Source organism: Panthera tigris, chromosome D4, assembly GCF_018350195.1.
Source record: "Panthera tigris isolate Pti1 chromosome D4, P.tigris_Pti1_mat1.1, whole genome shotgun sequence".
NCBI classification, from domain to species: Eukaryota; Metazoa; Chordata; class Mammalia; order Carnivora; family Felidae; genus Panthera; species Panthera tigris.
In genome coordinates, this window is record NC_056672.1 from 13,140,958 (window position 1) to 13,160,082 (window position 19,125).

Genomic DNA, 19,125 nt, shown 5'->3' on the forward strand with positions numbered 1-19,125 from the left:
CAACAATACCCTTGACTCTGACAGGCTTCAAATGAGAGCATCTAGTCTCAGGTTGGAATCCATCACAGCCAGGCTCTCTAAGCATGGGACATGGTTTCCCTCTGCGGGACCGCTGTACCACCAGCAAGGTAAAAATGGAACAGTGTTTCTGAACTGCCACATGCCCAAATCCTTTCATATGTTGATTCCTATGTTAACTCGTTCACAGAGAAAGAAAGCCTAAGAGAAGTGCTTTCATATTGAACATTTTGGGTGACATGATATGCTGTCTGGACTTCCTCCAAAGTTATCCAGAGAAGGATGTAGGCGGGTATATAGAGAGAGATTCTAAGATTGGCCAGGGTTGATAAATGTAGAGGCTAGGTGATAGTTACGGAGGTTATCATAATATTCTCCATTTTTTTTGTATGTGAATATTTGTAACAATAAAAATGTGTGCAAAAAATATGCTCAGGACTGTAAAGTCCCATTAGGCTGCTTATATGCTACTTTCTGGAGCAGGCCCTTGGTTGTCTTTTAGCTAATACATATTTCCTGCACAGCTACTATGTTCCCAGCAATGTGCCAAGTTGCCTCCATGTACGTGACTATGTGGACAGCAATAAAATAAATATGAGTAAGTGTTGATTATGTACCTTTGTTTATTTAAATAGTTCAAACTTAGTATATGTATTTGGAAATGTTAACCAAAGGGGTGGGTCACCTTTGATAATTCTCTTAGTCACTTCCCTGAACCTCAGTCTAATCTTTTAGATGAATGATTTTATGTTCTTGTGGATCTCAGCCGCAGCGTGGCTTTCATCCACAGACACTGATAACACTTCTGGGATACAGGTATACAGGATTACAGAGTACAGATGGCCTCACTCCCTTGCTCTCTCTCTTCCTCTTATTTGCCAGGCAAAATCCCAACAGGTACCTAACCCAATTTTATGTCTGTTCCACTACTTGAGCTGAACATGGCTGCAAAGAAAACACACAGCCCTGGTGATTCATGCCTCTTGAAATTCACCACCACAAATGCTGACTGGGACCATGGTACTGTGGGGTAAAGCCACATTTCCCTGGTCCAGTCACTCTCCCTGTCTCTACATTAACACAGTTCTTTCCTCTCCTTAATCTCCTCCATCTCCTCCCCTTCCACACTCTTGGTGATCATCTCCTCTATGCTTTTCTTTATAAAGCAACTATCTGCAGAGAAAATACCTGATCATCCCAGCAGAGAATGTTCTGTCCCACCCACCTCTGAGTCCATAATACTTTGCCTTCCCTCCTGCTTGGAAGGGATGGATGAAACTGTCCTTGTCCTAAGGCCAAGCTCTTTATTTGTGCATTGAATCTCATCGCCTCCTTCTCTCATAGAGACTGTCTCAATTCCCTAGAGATGGGTCCTTAACTCCCTTGTTTTTCTGCAAAAGCTTACTCCTTTGGGGCTCTTACTAGTTGCCTTGTTTTAAGAATGCACCAGAGTTGCTAAGAAGGGCCATGCAGTTTCCTTGATGTGTCTAGTCCTTGCCCTGAACGCTCATTTCATTAGCAAGTCCTCTTGAATTCTGCCTTCACAGTATGTCTTAGGACTAATATTGTAGGATTTATATGAGGCACCGAAAACAGGTAAATTCATAAAGATATAAAGTGGAAGAGTAGTGACTAGGAGCTGGAGGGAGTGGGTAAAGGGGAGTTAGTGTTTGATGGGTATAGAATTTCAGTTTGCAAGGATGAAAATGTTCTGGGGATGGATAGTGGTGATGGTTACACACCAATGTCTATGCACTTAATGCCATTGAACTGTATGCTTAAAAGTGGTCCAAACGGTAAGTTTTACATTATGTATATTTCACATTAAAAAAAAGATCAGTTGAGAAAATATGTATGCATATATTTGAATCCAACCACTTTGTACCACTTCTGTCGCTGCCCTTCTATTTCAAACCACATTCAAACCACTGGGCATTTGTCCTACTTTAGCTCTCCCCAGAATGTTCTCCCCACAGTGGGCACCCTGACTTCATTCAGGTCTCTGCTTATAAGTCACCTCCTCATAGAGGCCCCTCCTGACCACCTAATCTCCATCATCCTCCCAATGCGCACGTGTGCATGTGTGCAAACACGTGCTTAAAGGTCCACAGTCCTATACCTTCCTCTGCTCTCTCTTTAATTGTTCTTTTTACTACCAGACATCATATATTTGTTTGTTTACTCATTTACTTATTACTCTGTTTGCCCCTCTTGACTTAAGCTCAGTGAACTGTCAACAGCTGCTTTCCTCGACCTTAGCCAGGACGGGTGTATAACAGGGGTCCAAGAAATACCTGTATCCTAAAAGGCAGGCTTGGGATTGTCAGGCTTGTTAGGCTTGGAGGCTTTGCATGGTAAATGTGAAGTTTAGGAAATTGCAGATGGAAGAGTGTTCCGAAGCAGGTAACCGCTCAGGTCCAAAAGGACTCTCTTCTAAAAACAAAGTCCTTCAGTAACGAGCAATAGTACTTCAGAAAGGACAGCTCACAGCAGGGGAGGGCAGGGGAGAGACAAGGTAACAGGTGCCAGAGTGCTTAGAAAAATCTAAGATGCTGGTGCTTGTAATGCACTATCATTAATAATTGGCATTTTGCTGAGAAAGGGTTTAAAGGTTTCCTGAGCAGGATTCACTTAATATTTAAGAAAAATACCTTCAGAAGATGATGTCATTTTAAGTAAGAAACAGACTTGCTGAAAGGCTGTTGTGGTTTGCAGTCAGTCCTAAGTGATGAGGAAGAATGGCATTTTGATAAGAAAAACTCTGAGTGCGTTCAGACATCCCTGGTGTCATCCGAGGTATAATGGGTGACAAGCCGTATTATTGTGGTCTGGGGTCTAATTTTCATGAGACCAAGCTGGGGCCCAAAATGGTGTTTTAGATTTCTTTAACTTTTGAATAAGAAAATAAAAAAGTAAATGAGGTTTTTAAAATGAGCTTACAAAGTTTTATTTAAAAATATGTTTTTAATGTTTATTTTATTTCTGAGAGAGAGACAGAGACAGAGCATGAGTGGGGGTGGGGCAGAGAGAGAGTGAGACAGAATCTGAAGTAGGCTCCAGGCTACCACCAGAGCTCTATGCGGGGCTTGAACCTATGAACTGTGAGATCATAACCTGAGCTGAAGTCGGACGCTTAACCGACTGAGCCATCCAGGCGCCACAAAGTTTTATTTTTAATAGGAAGAACTACGTTACTGCTAATTAGCATATAAAGAAAAAAAAAACAGTGTTCACATTAGAAAGTCGAGTTGCTGTTCTCAAGTGTTGACCAGGCATGGACTGCAATAAAGCTTTGTATTCTTACTTCCACTCTTTCCTGTTATAACCTGGTCAACTTTCCCCCTTGTTAGTCCTGTTCTGGAGGCTTCTGTGTTCTCAGGGGGCACTTGGCTGCTAACTGAATCAAGGCCTCAAGCTCCTTCTCTCCTTCAGGGAGCAATGGGTCACTCCTTAAGCTCTAAACACTTTTCTGCTCCTTCGTGCTTTGTGGTGTAAATGCAGTAAAGAGAGAAAAAGATTCATGAGTCGCTCACTTGGAGGGCGACCTGCAGTCATGGTTTGCCTGGCACTTGGGGGACCCAGGGACATGGGACTTTCCATGGTAAATCTAAGACAGTCTCAGGCAGCTGAGATAAGCTGATCACTCTCACAACGAAGTTTAGGGACAGAGCTGCTGTAAAGCTAACTCGTGGTACTTTTCACTACAGCTCATGGGCAAATTGCTGACCCAGAGCCTTTTTATTTCCTGTGACCTCAGAGATCTCCCCTGGGTGTCTTTAACTTCCTCTTCCCATTTGATTATTTTCACTGAATGAAAGCCTGTGGGTTTCTACAAATCCTCAAATACAGTTCCCAAAGAAGGGAGGAAAATTCTGTTTATAAATTATGATAATTCCAATAACCATCTGGCTCCCCCTGTCTCCCCACCTTGTTCCAGTTTACTGTCACTTAACCCACTTTGGGGTCACATCTCCTACTGAAGACGTAATCCTGTGTGTGGACTTGAAGCCGTTCAGGAGTCTCTAGCCTGCTTCTCTGACCTTGTCCTGAGCTTGGTACCTGGGTACATGCTTCTCCCCTCCTTTGAATGGGCCCCTACTTGTCAATGTTTCTGTGTGCTGCTTCCTGCGTTGGTAATCCACCAAGGGTCCACGCTCCCTATAAATGGCACGAGGCACATGCAGAGGGTCCTGACTCCTCCAGCATCCCTAACATCATGACCAGCCTTGGCCTGCTCTTTGACTCCATGCTGCTGGGCTCTGCTCCTCATTGAGGCCAGGTCACAGTACAGGAGCCCCTCTGGGCCTCTCCGGCAGGGTCATCCACACATACAGCACCTCTGTGAGCTTTCGAGAAAGGTGCCCTTCTAGGCACATAAATTACAAAAAGGTGTTCCCTCTAGGATTACTAATCAGAAAAAAAGGTCTCCTTTCCTTGGGCAGCGTGTAAGGTGCAGAGCTTGGCAAACAGAGCCTTAGCTGGGTTTTAACTTCCCCTAGCATCCCCTTAGTTGAGTATGTACTTTATATAGCCGCATACCTAGCTCTCCTCCTAACTACTGACTAACCGGCCTGGCTGCCACCAGGTCCTGGCACAATGACGTGCTTTGTCTGTCTGAACAGATTTTGCCTCATTGCTGAGCACTGAACCTGACTCTGAATTTTCTCTTTGTCTGTCGTGCTCCCATCCTGCATCTTTCGGGCCATTCCCATCTAGGGGCTCATTCTTAACCTGACGGTGTATAAAAACTAATGCTTAAGCCTATCAACATCTAAACAGATACCATTGATAAGACAACATTTGCCCTTCCTATCAACTATCCTAATACAATCCAGTTTTAGTATCACAAAACCTACTACCCATTGGTTATAGTGCTTTATTACATTTGGTCTCCATGGGTTTCTGAATTGATTCAAGTCTTTTCTATCCTTTTCTTTTTCCAAAAGATGTTGATCTTGGGATAATGCTGCTTCCTCTTTCCAAAGACAGTTGGGGATTCTTAGATAGAAGACAGTTTCCTAATACAGTGTGGACTTCAGGCCTACCCCAAAATGTACGATTCCAGACTCCTCTGTGAAAAAGATCAAAGTGTGAAACCTGGCTGCTTCAACAGGAGTAACACCTAAAAGGTGGAACCAGAAAAGAGAAGTATGAGAAAGAGAGAGGGTGAACATCCCAGTTCTGGGAGGAAGGTGGGTCTGGCGAAGAAAAGCCATCCTGGACAGATGCAGAGCAAAAAACGGAGAGGAGAACAGCCGTTTGGACAAGCTGAAACACTTCACACTGAGCTTTTGGAAACTTATCCAGCCAAAGAGAATCTTTTGCTATTTGGAACTGCAGGCTTTGAAAGTTGAAGCGATTAGATCCAAGTCTCCCTCGTGGGACCTACAATTACCCTGAAGCTTGAGCCTGCCCGGAATCCTCCTCAAGCGTTACTTTGTGGGAACAAACTGAACTTTATTTTGTGAGGAGGGATGGTACCCTCTGTTACTTTTAAATGGAAGCTGCTTCACAACTTGGGGAGCACTGCTGTCTCCACGATGGTACCTTTCCATAGCTAACTGTGGGCACAATAACATGTGAATACTTAAGAGGTAATTTTAGTGCAACCACCAGATATGTATTATGTGGTGCACATACGTATGCACATATATATAACTACATATACTTTTAAAGATGAATAAATGCATACATCAAATTAAGACACCAAATGAAAGTTCATGAAGATGGTTACACAAGATACTTTTGTTTACAGAACATCAGTTGCCTTGAAATGCCTTTCTACAGGCATAGTGGAGATCAAAACCTGTGTGTATGTATATATACCTGTGTGGTGTGTGTGTGTGTGTGTGTATAAAATACTTTAGCCACCAAAAATAGCTTAATAAATAGAAACAACTTCTCTAGGGTGCCTTTTCTCCTTAAAGTACAGTATAAAGGATGTAGGACAAGTCTGGAAAGGGAAGTGTATCAGCATGCATACACCCCAGAGTGGGTTGAGTTGTTCACGCCTGACAAACGTCCACTCATCCTGTGACCACACGTCTTATGCGTCTAGTCTTCTCCTCCAGATGACTTCCTCGGGTTCTAACCACTGGCCCAGCAGACACATAATGATCTGCATTTGAAACTTGCTCAAGTTTTTATAACATTGCCACAAGGTGTACTTTGAGTTGCTCACTTTCAGCATGCTTCGTAGGAGGCGCAACAGTGGGAAGGGTAGCCTACTTACTTGTGTTTATCTTCTGGAGAGAAATATGCTTTTCCAGTTGTCTCCTTAGCTTCACCTCGGCTCCGTATTTGCCAGTGGTGCCATTGTCGGCCAGAATGAAGTGAGAATGCATGCTGTTGAGCACAGTGAGCTTGCTCATGGGGTTGGACATGGTCTGATATGGCCGCACAACCTGCAGGGTTTCAAAAGGAAGAGGCGGAAGTCAGAGAACAAAAGGGCAAAATATGAAAAGGAGAACCAGACAGAGAGGAGACAGAGAGAGAAGGAAAAATCAATTCTTTGGTACGGTGAAAATATTAGCACGGTGAGTAGAAGCAAGTGTTACAGTCAGTGTTCCCCAGTCCAAGCAAGATTATAAAGAATAACGTATGTATTTATATGCCGAATTTATACAGAAAACAGAGTTTGTGCTCTAGTTGGGCTCAAAAACTGCCATGTGAATGATGGTTTCATGTTGACGTCGATCTTTTGCCTGCTGATGAACCACAAATAATTTTAACATTTAGTAATCTTGGTTTTTTTCTTTCTCTTTTACACAATGCCCATATTTTTTTTAATGTTTATTTTTTTTTATTTTGGGAGAGAGAGAGAGAGGAAGAGAGTGAGAAGGGAAGGGACAGAGAGAGAGAGGAAGAGAGAGAATCCCTAGCAGGCTCTGTGTTATCAGCACAGAGCCTGACTCGGGACTTGAACTCACAAATCATGAGATCATGACCTGAGCCCAAATCAGGAGTTGGACACTTAACCAACTGAGCCATCCAGGGGCCCCACATGACGTCCATACTCTTAATAGGAACAGCAGAGCAATCATGGTTCTGGAGTATGGGAGGCGGGGCGGGGTTCTCTTTCTGTCAAGCCCATTCAGTAATCTGAAGGTCTGTTCAGTCAAAAATCAACACTGTTCTTATTAGACACCTTATCTAAGTGGAAACGTTGACTATCAAATACCTGTCTCATGAAATGGATATGCATCAAAGTGTTCATCTCTGTCTTTTTTTGTGGTTGCATTATTTTAATTTTGTGGCGAATTATATTACCTAAAACAGTCATTCTTAGGGTGGTCTTTCATATTTTTGATATGAAAAGAAGAGCAAAACCTATCGTGAGTTTTAGTTGCCAGATCTCGTGGCTTTACGTACATCATCTATATTCCTTGCAACAATACCGCATGACGCTGTTCTGCTGAACTTGTAGATGGAGAAACAGCAATGGAGGTAAAATAGGCTCTTCAAGAGTGTATTACACACAAACCCAGAATTTACACCCAGGTCTGATTCCAAAATCTATGCTTACTATGTGTACTCCCCTTCCCCCCACTGCTTAGACACAATGGAGACAAGATGATGTTTTGGAAATCTCCTAAAATATTTAGGTAGAGACTTCGTTCAAGACTATAAAATGGAACATTGGACAAGCACACTATTGCACAGACCCAGTATAGTTATCCCTGTACTAAATCATCAGAATTGACAGAATAGAGATAAATGCTACAGGGTTTTTATTTCCTGCCTTTGTGCACTGTGTACGTTAATTACAGAGTTGAGATGCTCTTGTTAATGTTTAGTATGTAATAACTCACCATGAAAAGCTGTAGTAAGATTGAGTAGTTTGTTAAAGAAATTACAAAGTGATTTAGCAAGGACAGTCTTTAATAGTAAAGATCTCATAAAAGTCATTTTTTAGATCTTGATGCTGATTTCAAAATCCATTTCTATGTGCCTGGCAAACAGAATCTACTCAATAAATAGTGAATGAATGAACAGGAAAACTTGAGACAGGCATGCTTTTGTTCAAAATTAGAAAAAAGAAAGAACCCTGTTTTCTGAATTGTTTGGGAATTGATCTAATCTAAATTTAAAATGTGTAATTTTAAGCTTTTGAAATATCCTTCATTCCTTTTAATATATGTCTTATTTGTTAATGTAGCATTAATATAACATAAATTCATAGCTTCATTTTAGTTGACTCTTAATGATAAAGGAAACTCATAACTTTTTGATTATTGTTTCCAGTAATGGATGGGACTTTTTTTTCCTGTAACCGAACAGCATTCAATTACTCCTTTGTCTACATGAGCGAATGAAAGTCCCCAAAATACAGAGAGAGTGGTGTGCTAACTCCATCCTGAGTTCTTCATCACTGGAAGAGTGGGTCGCTTGTGGTTGAAATTCCCATTTTGTTGTTACTCATTTGTGATCATAAAACATTCATTCTACAGCACAGTTCAAGTTAATAAATATTAATGCTTTGTTGAAAGAGGCTTAGCAGACGGACTTTCTCCTATTCTTAAAGTGCCTCTGCATTGAACCTTTGGGCAAAAGAAAATGCTGTAGTTACTGTTCTCTCTTTTCCAACAGCAGGTCTCCAAGGCACCATGCCAAGAAGGAGGAAGACCCAAAGAATTTCCTTGAGAGGCAGGGGACAGCAGATTTTCTAGAGGTTAAACTATGCATGATAGTGAATTCCAGACACTTGTTCTAGGTGAGACATGAGAATACATTTTCTAATTCCTGGGAACTAATTAAGGACCATCAGTGAACATCAAATTTTTGAATGAATAAAGTAGTGAAAATAATTCTGAGTCAAGTGACATAACCACAAACTGAGAAGAGAACACCAATAAATCATCTAACTATACTCTGTATGTATGTTTCCTTCACTACAGGATTCTAAGGACAGTGATGCTTCAGTCTTCTGAGTTTTGACCTTCTTTCCTGGTGAAACATGGTGTACCAGCTCTTTGGGAATACTGTCCATTTGAATCAGTCATGGCTAGAGGGTCAAATTTCCAGCATCACTCATCAATTTTAACTTCTTTGTCTAACTCCTCTCCATTTCATTTGATCTTGTATGAAGGTAAGTTAGAGGTGCGCATATATCGGTAGAGATTTTGTCTGCTGTTTAACAGGGGATATACATCTGAAAAATAACTAAATGCCCTAATTTATTTTCCTGTCATCACTGGAGGAAGATCTGCTGAACCCTGGAAAACTCAGAACATATGAGCCATGGAAATCCGTTTCAGTCCCCTTCGTTCTGCCAAGTGGCTGTGTGAATCTGAGGCACACGTTTTTAATCTGTAAAAGGGAAATGATAAAAACCACTTACCTCATGGGGGTTAGATGAGATTTGAGGTGCAAAGTACCTGGCACCTTGCCTGGTTCCTGGCAGGCAATATATAAATGTGAATTCTTTCTCAAGCTCGGCTTTATTTTACCAACTATACTAGCGAACAAAATGACAGACAAATCACACCGTCTCTTGTTTTACGCAAGGGATTTAAATCAATCAATAGAAGTAAAGGAAAAAATTAGCAGTCAGTTGGCAAAACACACAAAGTGTTTTCTACTTTGTCACCTCCTCTCAGGCCACTTCAGAGGGTGATGCTCTGGAATTGTTTGTGGGTTAACTGCAAAGGTGGAAACGACTTCCCAAATACTTCAGAAGAGGAATGTGTCTTGGCCTAACTTGCCTACCAAATCCACTTAATATTCTTCATAACAAACATACCAGCAGTCTATTCTTATTTGAGTTACAATTTGCATATCTACAAAAGATTTGCTGATCTTCCTGTTATGTTTCTCAAATAGGAAAATAATAACGTCTTTGTGCCACAGATGAATTCTTCCCTCTGACAACATTTTGGAGGTAACACATCCATTTTTGTTGTTAAAGGCTCATAGAAAAGGATTTTTTTTGGAAAGTGTGTGTGTGCATGTGTGTGTGTGTGCGTGCATGAGAGTGCATAACAAGAACAAATGTGACATGTTCAGGACTTGTAGACAGACTTGTAGGCTCTAGCTTATTTTTCAGCCAGTGTTTTCTCAGAGAATCAAGCCCTAATGCCTATACATAATGGACCACCTCTCCTAAGAATATAGGATGGTCCAGGTTATGTACCATCTTTGAGAGAATTAAGAAAAGAGTCAATCAAACAATTTTCTGTGTTTATATTTCAGGTGAGGAACCTGGGAGGAGAAAGGCTGAATGACATCACAAAGGCCTACATATAAAGGGGTCTTGCATGATTGGTAAATACAGGACTATGTATACCCAGAAGGGAAATTTGCTTAGAAATGGATTTTAGATACTTTGCACTCTTTGGGTATCATGGGCCAGGATACCTCTAAGTGATAACATTTTGCCCTCTTTCTTGTCCCCCAAGGGTAGATGAGAGAATTCTTCACTCTTTAATACATTGTATACCACTGTGTATTGGCTGATTGGTAAAATTCTGGTTCCAAGGCCTCTGTGTACGTTGACTCTGAAAGAGAAGCCATGAAGTGGAAGGTGTGTAAGAAGTTAAGGAAGGTGAAGGCCCTTTATGTCATGCGCTTGTCATTATCAATGCCAGGAGAGGAACGCTCCAGAGGCGTCATGGAAAATCTGAACATTCTTTATGGGTGGGTGTCAGCGTGCTGCATTTCTTATCCCTGGATGGGCTTAAGTAGATCATTTTGGAGCTGATCTAAGATACCTGCTTGAGTGTTCCTAGCTATTTTCACATGTGTTCTGGTCTCACTCAGGAGTACTCAGTGGGAAGTTAGGAGATGGAGGTTCTAGTTCCTTCCAGTTACTAATGTGTGACCTTGGGCAACAAGTCTTTCAACTCATTCATTCCTTTGTTTATTCACTCATTAAGAATGTCTTGAGGAAATGTATGTGATGACTATTGGGCTGGCTTGAGGAAACATATAATCCTGCATCTAGGTAATGTCTCTCACTAAGTGTTCAAATTATACGTATTGAAAGAAACTTTTTGGTTGGTAGTTTGTCATAAAATAGAGGGTTTGACTATAATTTCTGAGGGCTTTCTACCTGTAGGATTGAGTCTGGACAGCCTGTGTTGAAAAGTACATTTGCTTCTTCCAAGTGAGTACAGAAAACTGACACAAAGGTGGTCCACTCATGTCCTGGGGTCTCTTTTCTTTGGTGGCCCTTTCCACAATGCAAGAGCAGGGTGCTCATCTGCAGCTCCTTTCCTGAACAGAACTGACTTGAGCTAAACTGGATTTTTGAGTCATCAATCACAGGCCTTGGGCAATCCCTGAACTTACAATCTGGTGAGGTATGTATCAACATGCCCCTGGCAAGTAGCAGGCTAAGGGACGTGTGGCACATTGAATCAGCCTTTCCCTCCTAACAGCACTATGATTTCACATTAGGCAGGAAGAAAAGTAGCGTTCATTGACCGTTTATTATATGTCAGGTACTGTGATAGACACCTTCTCATAGATTAATCCATTCCATGCTTATTTTATAGGCAAAACTATAGATGTTCAGAGAGGTAAAGTCTCTTGGCCCAAATGTGCCCCACTAACACCCTTCCTCTGACTCTATGCAGCATGTAGAACTTATGCTCCTGTGCAGGCCAGGAGGCATTTAGAGGGAAGATGGAAGGCCCAGCCTGATTTTAAGTTCATAAAGGATATTCTGATTGGTTTTGCTGCCGGACATTTCTGCCAGTGGCTCAGCTGAGTGCTAAAATCCTTCTGACAGCTGATGAGATGATTTCCAGATGGGTCACCTAGAACTGCATAGCATGTAGGGGTCAGGAGAAGCACTAGCAGGCAGCGAGATGGGGTCTGTGCTTTGGAGAAAGGAAACAAAGGGGTGGGGCAAGGTTCTCTTAGGATCCGGCCTGAGTCTCTGGGAGGGATGAGGGGATACTGTTGAGACATGGGCAGCAGCCTCTGTGTCGGAGATAAAGGAACAGGGGGGCTGGGAGGATGAGATGAAAAACAAATAAAGGAAGGCACTGTGTGTCCTCAAATCATAGCGAGGTCTGCACTCACAGGGACACTGGGCTCCGTTATTTCCTATTCAGCCAGCCCGGCGGTAAGTCTAGGGATAAAGCAGGGTCATATGAAACCCAGATGCTGCCTCCAGCCCAGCAATCCAAACAAGAAACCATCAAACCCAGGGATCTATCCCGAAGAGGGCCCAGATACCTCATCTGCATATTTCCTACCAAAATCCACGGGATGAGCAATTACATCGTTCCACAGCATTTTGCAAACATGTCCCTCAACTCATGGGCTTGCAGAGGGTTACAGTGTCCTCATTACAGGCTTTCTGTTCTAATGGGCTCACTTCCCTTTGCCCTGTCCTGAGGGGAGCCATGGACGATCCACATGAAGAGCCTACTAGCAGTGGGAAAATGACCTTGAGTTCTAAAAGGGGTTACTTGCTTGAGAAGTCACCACGTGTCAGTGGGATGATTTTAATATATGTTAAAAAATTCTCTGAAAATCTTCCCTTTTGGTCTGTGGTGGATTCAGTGACTCACTTCTAAGAAATAGAATAAAACAGAAGTGATGGTGTATGACTTGTGAAACTAGGTCATAAAAGGGTTCCTTTCAGCTCTCCTGGATCATTTACTCTGGGGGAAGCCAGCTGCCATAATAAAGCTGCCTTCTAGAGAGGTCCACATGGTGGGAAACTCCTACCAACAGCCATGTGAGTGAATCATCTTGGAAGAAGGTACCATATTCCCATTCGATCCTTTACATGATGCAGCCCCAGCTGATATCTTGACTGTGACCTTAAGGGAGGCCCACACCAGAACCACACAGATAAGCTGTTGATACATTCCTGACCCACAGAAACCATGAGACAAGAAATGTTGTTTTAAGCTATTAAGTTTTGGGGTAATTTGTTACACAGCACTAGACAACACCATAGCATATTAATGTTATGTTGAGACTTCAAAACGTATTCTCTCCTCTCTATTCTGGAATCACTGGTGCATCGTAATTTCATGACCTCTAGAGCCCCCCTGCATCTTTCCAGGGCTCCAGTCAGCTTTGGGGCTGTGGAGGGGCTGCCATCCTCCACTGTCTCAGTGTACCTGTCTGACTCCTCACACCATCTTTTCTCACTGGGAAGATGGTCTGACTCCCTTACCTACACAACAGCTAGTTGGGTGACCCTACACAGGTTGTTACCCTCTGCATCTCAGAGTCTCCATATGGAAATGGAGATTAATGATGAATATAACCACCTCAGTGGGGGTACTGTAAAGATTAAATGAGATCTAAAACACATATATGCATTCAAATAAATGATTGCTATGATCATGGAGAAGTCAGACTGCATCGTAGGAAAGGATGTGGTCTTGGGAGCTGGATGGCCAAGGCTGAAATACCAGCTATGTGACTTATTAGTCATGTAAGATTGGACAAGTTACTTAATCGTTTTGTGTTTAGTTTTGTCATCAGTGATACGGAAGGATGAGAGTGATGCTAAAAGCAACAACTTCTGAATGCCATTATAAGAATTAAATGGTCATCTGTGATGGGTGCTGACATTTTTAAGCTCAACAAAAGTGGTGCTTTTATGAGAGTTGTTGTTGTTGTTATTATTATTATTATCATTATTTCATGGATAAATGCTAAACGTCCAGGCTGACACTTTAATATCCTGCCACCAACCCTTTGCTTACATACTCTTTTCCTTCTTCTTCATTTACAAGGATGCAGATGGCTCCTCTTCCCTTTAGCTCTGGACCCCATCATCTTGGGGCTGATCGAGGACATATTTCCTCAATTATATTCCCACTACCTTTATTTTCTCCCCTACCATCAACACATAAACAGACTCAAGTCTCTCCCTCCTTGAAGAAAAAAATCTCACAAATAATGGCTCCCTTCAGCTACTCATATCACTTCTCATCAGAGCTAAACTTTGAGAAGGTTAGTTTCCGTTGGCTGTCTCTACTTCTTCCCCTTCTCCCTCTTCGACCCAGTGACTTGAGACCAGCCCCTTCATCGTTCTTCGGAAATAGTTTTGACTGGTGATGCCAGTGACATCTGTTTTGATGAACTGTATGAACATTTCCAAGTCCTCATCCTCCTCACCTCTCAACTGTACCTGACATTGCCCTTCACTCTATCCTCCTGGAGCACACTTTTCCCTTGGCTTTCATAACAGCCTCTGGTTTTGCTTCTACCTCTCAGCCCTTCTTTTGGTTTCCCTCTGCCTAACCATTAAATATTGGACACCACCAGGATCCAGGTGTAGGCCCTCCTTTCCTTTACTCTACATACACTCCCTTGGTGATCCCATTCACCACAATGGCTTTAATTTTCATCTATATGCAGGTGCCACTTGAGTCTTGAGGGTATAGCCAGATCTTGCTTCTGCGACTCCACCTCATACTGGAGGTTACTGTCCTGCTGGACATTTTCACATAGATATCTCAAAGCAACTTTGAAATCAGCACATCCAAATCCAAGCTCAACATTGTCATCACTGAAACAGCAGTTCCTATGTCAGTGAATGTAGCCTAGAATCTGAACATGGTCCATGATTAGCTAGCGTTAGCTCCTATATAACTGCAACACACTTGGCTGAGTCTCCTTGTCTCTGAACTTCTCTTCTCGAATCCTCTCGATACATCTTATATAACCTAGTCCTAGAAGTCCAATAAATTCCATGTGAGAACCACTACTGGAAGGTTTTCCTAGCTCACAATTTGAAATCCTGTTTGGTTTGCCTGAGAAATAGGTGACAAATGCACTATTAAACCTCAGTTTTGGGGGCCTGAAATATAGAGATGGCATCAAAACAACACTTTCCAATTAAATATAAGAACTGTTAAAGGTTATAAAATCCTCAGAATAAATATATACTTCAGGGGGAAATAGAAGATATCATTGAAAGTCATGATAATCTAATAACCACATAAGATGATGTGTTGGAAATCTTCCCAAATACAATTTTATCCGCAAGTTAAAATGAAAAGTGCTTTTTCTTACAATCATGGCTAGATTTTTAATTTGGCATGTATTTTGTTAATCTAGATTTGAGAAAAGACAAATTACAAATGATTCACAAACTGTTCAATTACCTGAAACAATTCTGGTCAGACTGTTTTCTAAAGTAAGGAAATATAAGGCTAAAATGAGTCATGGAAAAATCGTAATTCAATGGAAATTCTTTCCTGACTTTATACTGGGGATATTTTCATTATCTGTTCAGATAGAAATTCTCTAGGGACAAAAAAAATAGTTCTGGTCATTCTTGTAGTTTATTTTTGAGTCCAATTTACAGGCATAAGATAGTTGCCAGTATCTCAACTAATAATAAAAACATCATTAAATATTTTCTTATAGATCACTTGGCATACTATTAGTTAATGCACCTGGGTGGCTCAGTCGGTTGAGCATCCAACTTCAGCTCAGGTCATGATCTCACAGTTCATGAGTTCGAGCCTCACATTGGGCATTGCTGTTGTCAGCACAGAGCCTACCCCAGATCCTCTGTACCCTTCTCTCTGCCCCTCCCCTGCTTGTGCTCTCTAAAAAATAAATGAATATGTATTTTAAAAAAAAGAGTATGGGCTTTGGAGACAGTAACTCTTACTTAGTTTTCTTACATAATGATACATACCTCATAAGCCTAAGCTATGCAATCACAGAGAGTTCAAACAGGAGCTCAATAAGTTCTAAGTACTACTATTATGATTATGCTCATACAGACTGTATAAATATAGAGCAAGTATTTTTGGAGTCCACTTTAAGATGATGAAATCAACCCTTACAGAGTTTAAGTCACACGTCAATGCCTCACCTTCACACCAAATATCATATTAGTGACCGATAAGAAACAAACAAACAAAAATTCAATCTCTAATTTTGAGGAACTTTTACCAAAATTGGGGAAGAGGAGGTCTGTAGGAGAATTATAATCATGGATATGACATTATGGGTGAAGTTAGTCATGGAAGACATCTGGTGGAGGTGAGCCTTGAGCTTAGTTTGACTCAAGAGTAGATTATGGGTTGTAATAAAAGAATGGGGCAGTAGGAATCATATGGAGAAATGACAGAGTAGTGAAACTTAATAGCTGAACAATATTCACTTTCACATTTAAAGGCAGGGTAAAAAATTATTACTGTCTACAATATTTGTAGCCTTATTGCTCATCAAATTCTGTTGTTTTGATCTATTAATTGGAGGTTTGGTTAAATAGAAGATATTTAAACTTGAAGAATCAAGGGTAGTTCATTCCTCAGTTGGGTGGACCATGCACCTCTCAAAAGGGTTACAGAAAGACTTGTTCTCATTCCATTCTTCTTTGCTCCCATATCCAACACATAGAAGCTTTATCATTCACCTCCCACCTTAACTTGCTACATAAGAAAATAGTTTTATATTTAGATGCTTGGTTAAAAAATGCCCTCATTATAGTTACTAAAGTATAATCAAGCTTGGGGGCCTGTATGGAGATGAAACCGTGGTAAAGCTGTGAACTAGGTAAGATTTATCATTATATTTTTTTTTCTGTAATGTCAATTTTCCTTGTAGCCTGAATTTCATCATGCCCAATCCATCTTCATGGTCTGAGCACCTCCTACATGTGAGGCTCTAAGTTGAGCTGTGAGAATCCGAAGCTAATGCCCTGTATCTTCAAAGTCTAACCTAAAATCTAGCCAAGAGATCAGACGTGAAGCGAGGTAGATGCTTAAGAATATCTGGAAGCAGACCTAAAGGCAAGTTAATCTTTCTTCTTTATGTTAAGGGCTAGTCTTTGCCTTTATAGTGCCATTCCAAAGGGGTAATCAATGCTAAGATGAATAGTAAGTGCCTTGTCTACAACTTGGATCACTAGAATATCCATAGAACTACTTGAGTGTTCAGCTTCTCAAAGTGCTCATCTGAGGGCCAGCCCCACAGAAATAAAAAGATCTACATTTTCTCTCTGTCTGGAAATAAACCTACTGTAATAAAATATTCGGCATATGAAGTAGAGCCTTTCTTTTATCCTATTTTTATTTCATATAAGTTTCCTAGATTTCCCTTGAAAATTATTTTGTGCCACCTCAACCTTATTCTGAAATCTACACACAGACTAGGCCAAAAATACAAATCATTTTTTTTAAATGAGTGCATTTTGATAGAATTCTGAAGTGGTAAAGATTTTTAATAATGTGTTAGTATTTTTCCCTCTGATACCTGGTGTCTGATGCTAAAAGGTTTATTTTCTTGATGTTTATTATATGTAGTTTTTGCTATATATGATGAAAGGAAAAGGACAGAAGGCAGTAAATTAAGCTAAGCTATGGAAATTCTTATAACTACTTAAGAAGCTTATCGGACAAGACTTCTACTTCAATGATTTTGGGGGGACATTTCACAAGTGACCACTAACTAATACTTTATTCAAATACTTCTTTTTAGGACAACCTGGCACCATATTCCTTTTTAATCATAACATTAGAAGAGTAAACACATATACAAATTTCCCTCAAACTGTGTCATAAATCAGGTACACCAAGAGCAGCATTTATGGTCTGAGTAATTTATAATGTGAAAAACAAATTCGATTACTGTTCAAGACCCTGAGAAAGCCTATGCATATTCCAACTCCCCAATTTTGAGGGGGAGGGTGGGAATATACAGAATGATTGAAATTCAATAGACTTTGGTCAAAGATAGTAAGAAACTAAAATTCACTGTTTTTCCTGTGTTCTTTATGATCTGTCAATGTCAATCCTTTTCTTGATGGTCTCTGCAGGGTTCACCTGGATCTGTATGAGCCACGGTGTGCCTCTATCAGGCCCCTGTGAGCAGGGAGAATGAATGTGCACATTTTACTGAACATGAGTGACTCCTACTGTCCTCTGGGGTCAAGGCTATTTTTTCACTGGGAAGTCAGACAGTGCAACTCAGCCTCACTGGCTTAGGCATGTGTAAGTTTCTATTGGCGTAACACTGGGAAGAAATATGGGGAGAAAGAAAGTAAGTTAAAAGGAGGAGCACAAGAAGAGGTGAAATCAGAGGAAAAGAACGCGAATTGGAAGAAGATGAATCAGGGGTCATTTCTCCAACCATGCAAGGCAAGTAAATGCAAAGCAAGTACTATCTTTCTGCACTCATATAGAATTTACAAGACACACAAAATGACACAAAAAGGCAGTGGGCAAATGTTTAGGCAACTGAGGTAATTATTTGGTTACTCTATCTTGAATAAAGAAATAAGCAGCTGTTTATTCATAGTTCATCTGAGTAAGAAAGTTCCAAAATGGTTCCCCCCCTCCTCAAAAATTGAATAATAGTAACTCAGGTTTATACTAAGACGTCCTGAAGCAATGGACATTTAAAAATGACTTCTGAATCATCACATTTTAAATAATTAATTCATTTGTTAACAAAATGCACTATTAAGTACTTTTGGTACCAGGGGTGCTTCAGCGTATTCGAATTCTCTAAGAAATATATTTGCTCTAGTTCATAAGCAACTTCAAAGCCAGCTTGGAATCTGAGGCAAGGATTAACTCAAGTATATTTCATCAAAGACTAGTTGCAGATACTCTGAAAAAAATTACTAACGCTTGTTTTTCTGGTCAGTTCTGCCTACATATCACTTTGGAAATTGCTGCTTGAGATACTCAAAGCATGTGTGTTGTAAAACAGCCAGTAAGTTTTAGTTAAGAGAATAATACACTGATAAAACTAGGACCTCATTTCTTACCCTCTGTTTTTAGTAAATTAGTGTTTCTACATGTAATTTGGTAGCATTGATATGGACACCTCTTATCACGTAAAGGTTCTGAAGGATGTAAAGAGTGTTTGTCTACTGTATTTCATGACGTTTGATTTTTTTTATTCAAAGTATTTTGCATTGCATTAAAAATTGTGTATGTTTGATTTCACTCTTATGTGGAATTTAAGAAACAAAACAGATAAAAATAGAGGAAGGGAAGGAAAAACTAAATAAGAAAAAAACAGAGAGGGAAGCAAACCTTAAGAGACTCTTAACTATAGAGAACAAACTGAGGGTTGCTGGAGGGGAGGTGGGTAGGGGGATGGGCTAAATGGCAGATGGGCATTAAGAAAGGCACTTGTTGTGATGAGCACTGGGTGTTACAT

At 40.7% G+C, this 19,125-nt stretch overlaps 1 protein-coding gene across 1 annotated transcript in view; it reads right to left on the reverse strand.

Annotated features, from left to right (window-relative positions):
* Positions 1-19,125, reverse strand: part of LOC107179178 (transient receptor potential cation channel subfamily M member 3-like) — a 68,754-nt gene that overhangs the window by 31,136 nt on the left and 18,493 nt on the right. The window contains exon 4 of the mRNA XM_015535431.2: positions 6,251-6,422. Coding sequence (XP_015390917.1) covers positions 6,251-6,422 — 172 coding nt within the window. The remainder of the gene's footprint in view (positions 1-6,250; positions 6,423-19,125) is intronic.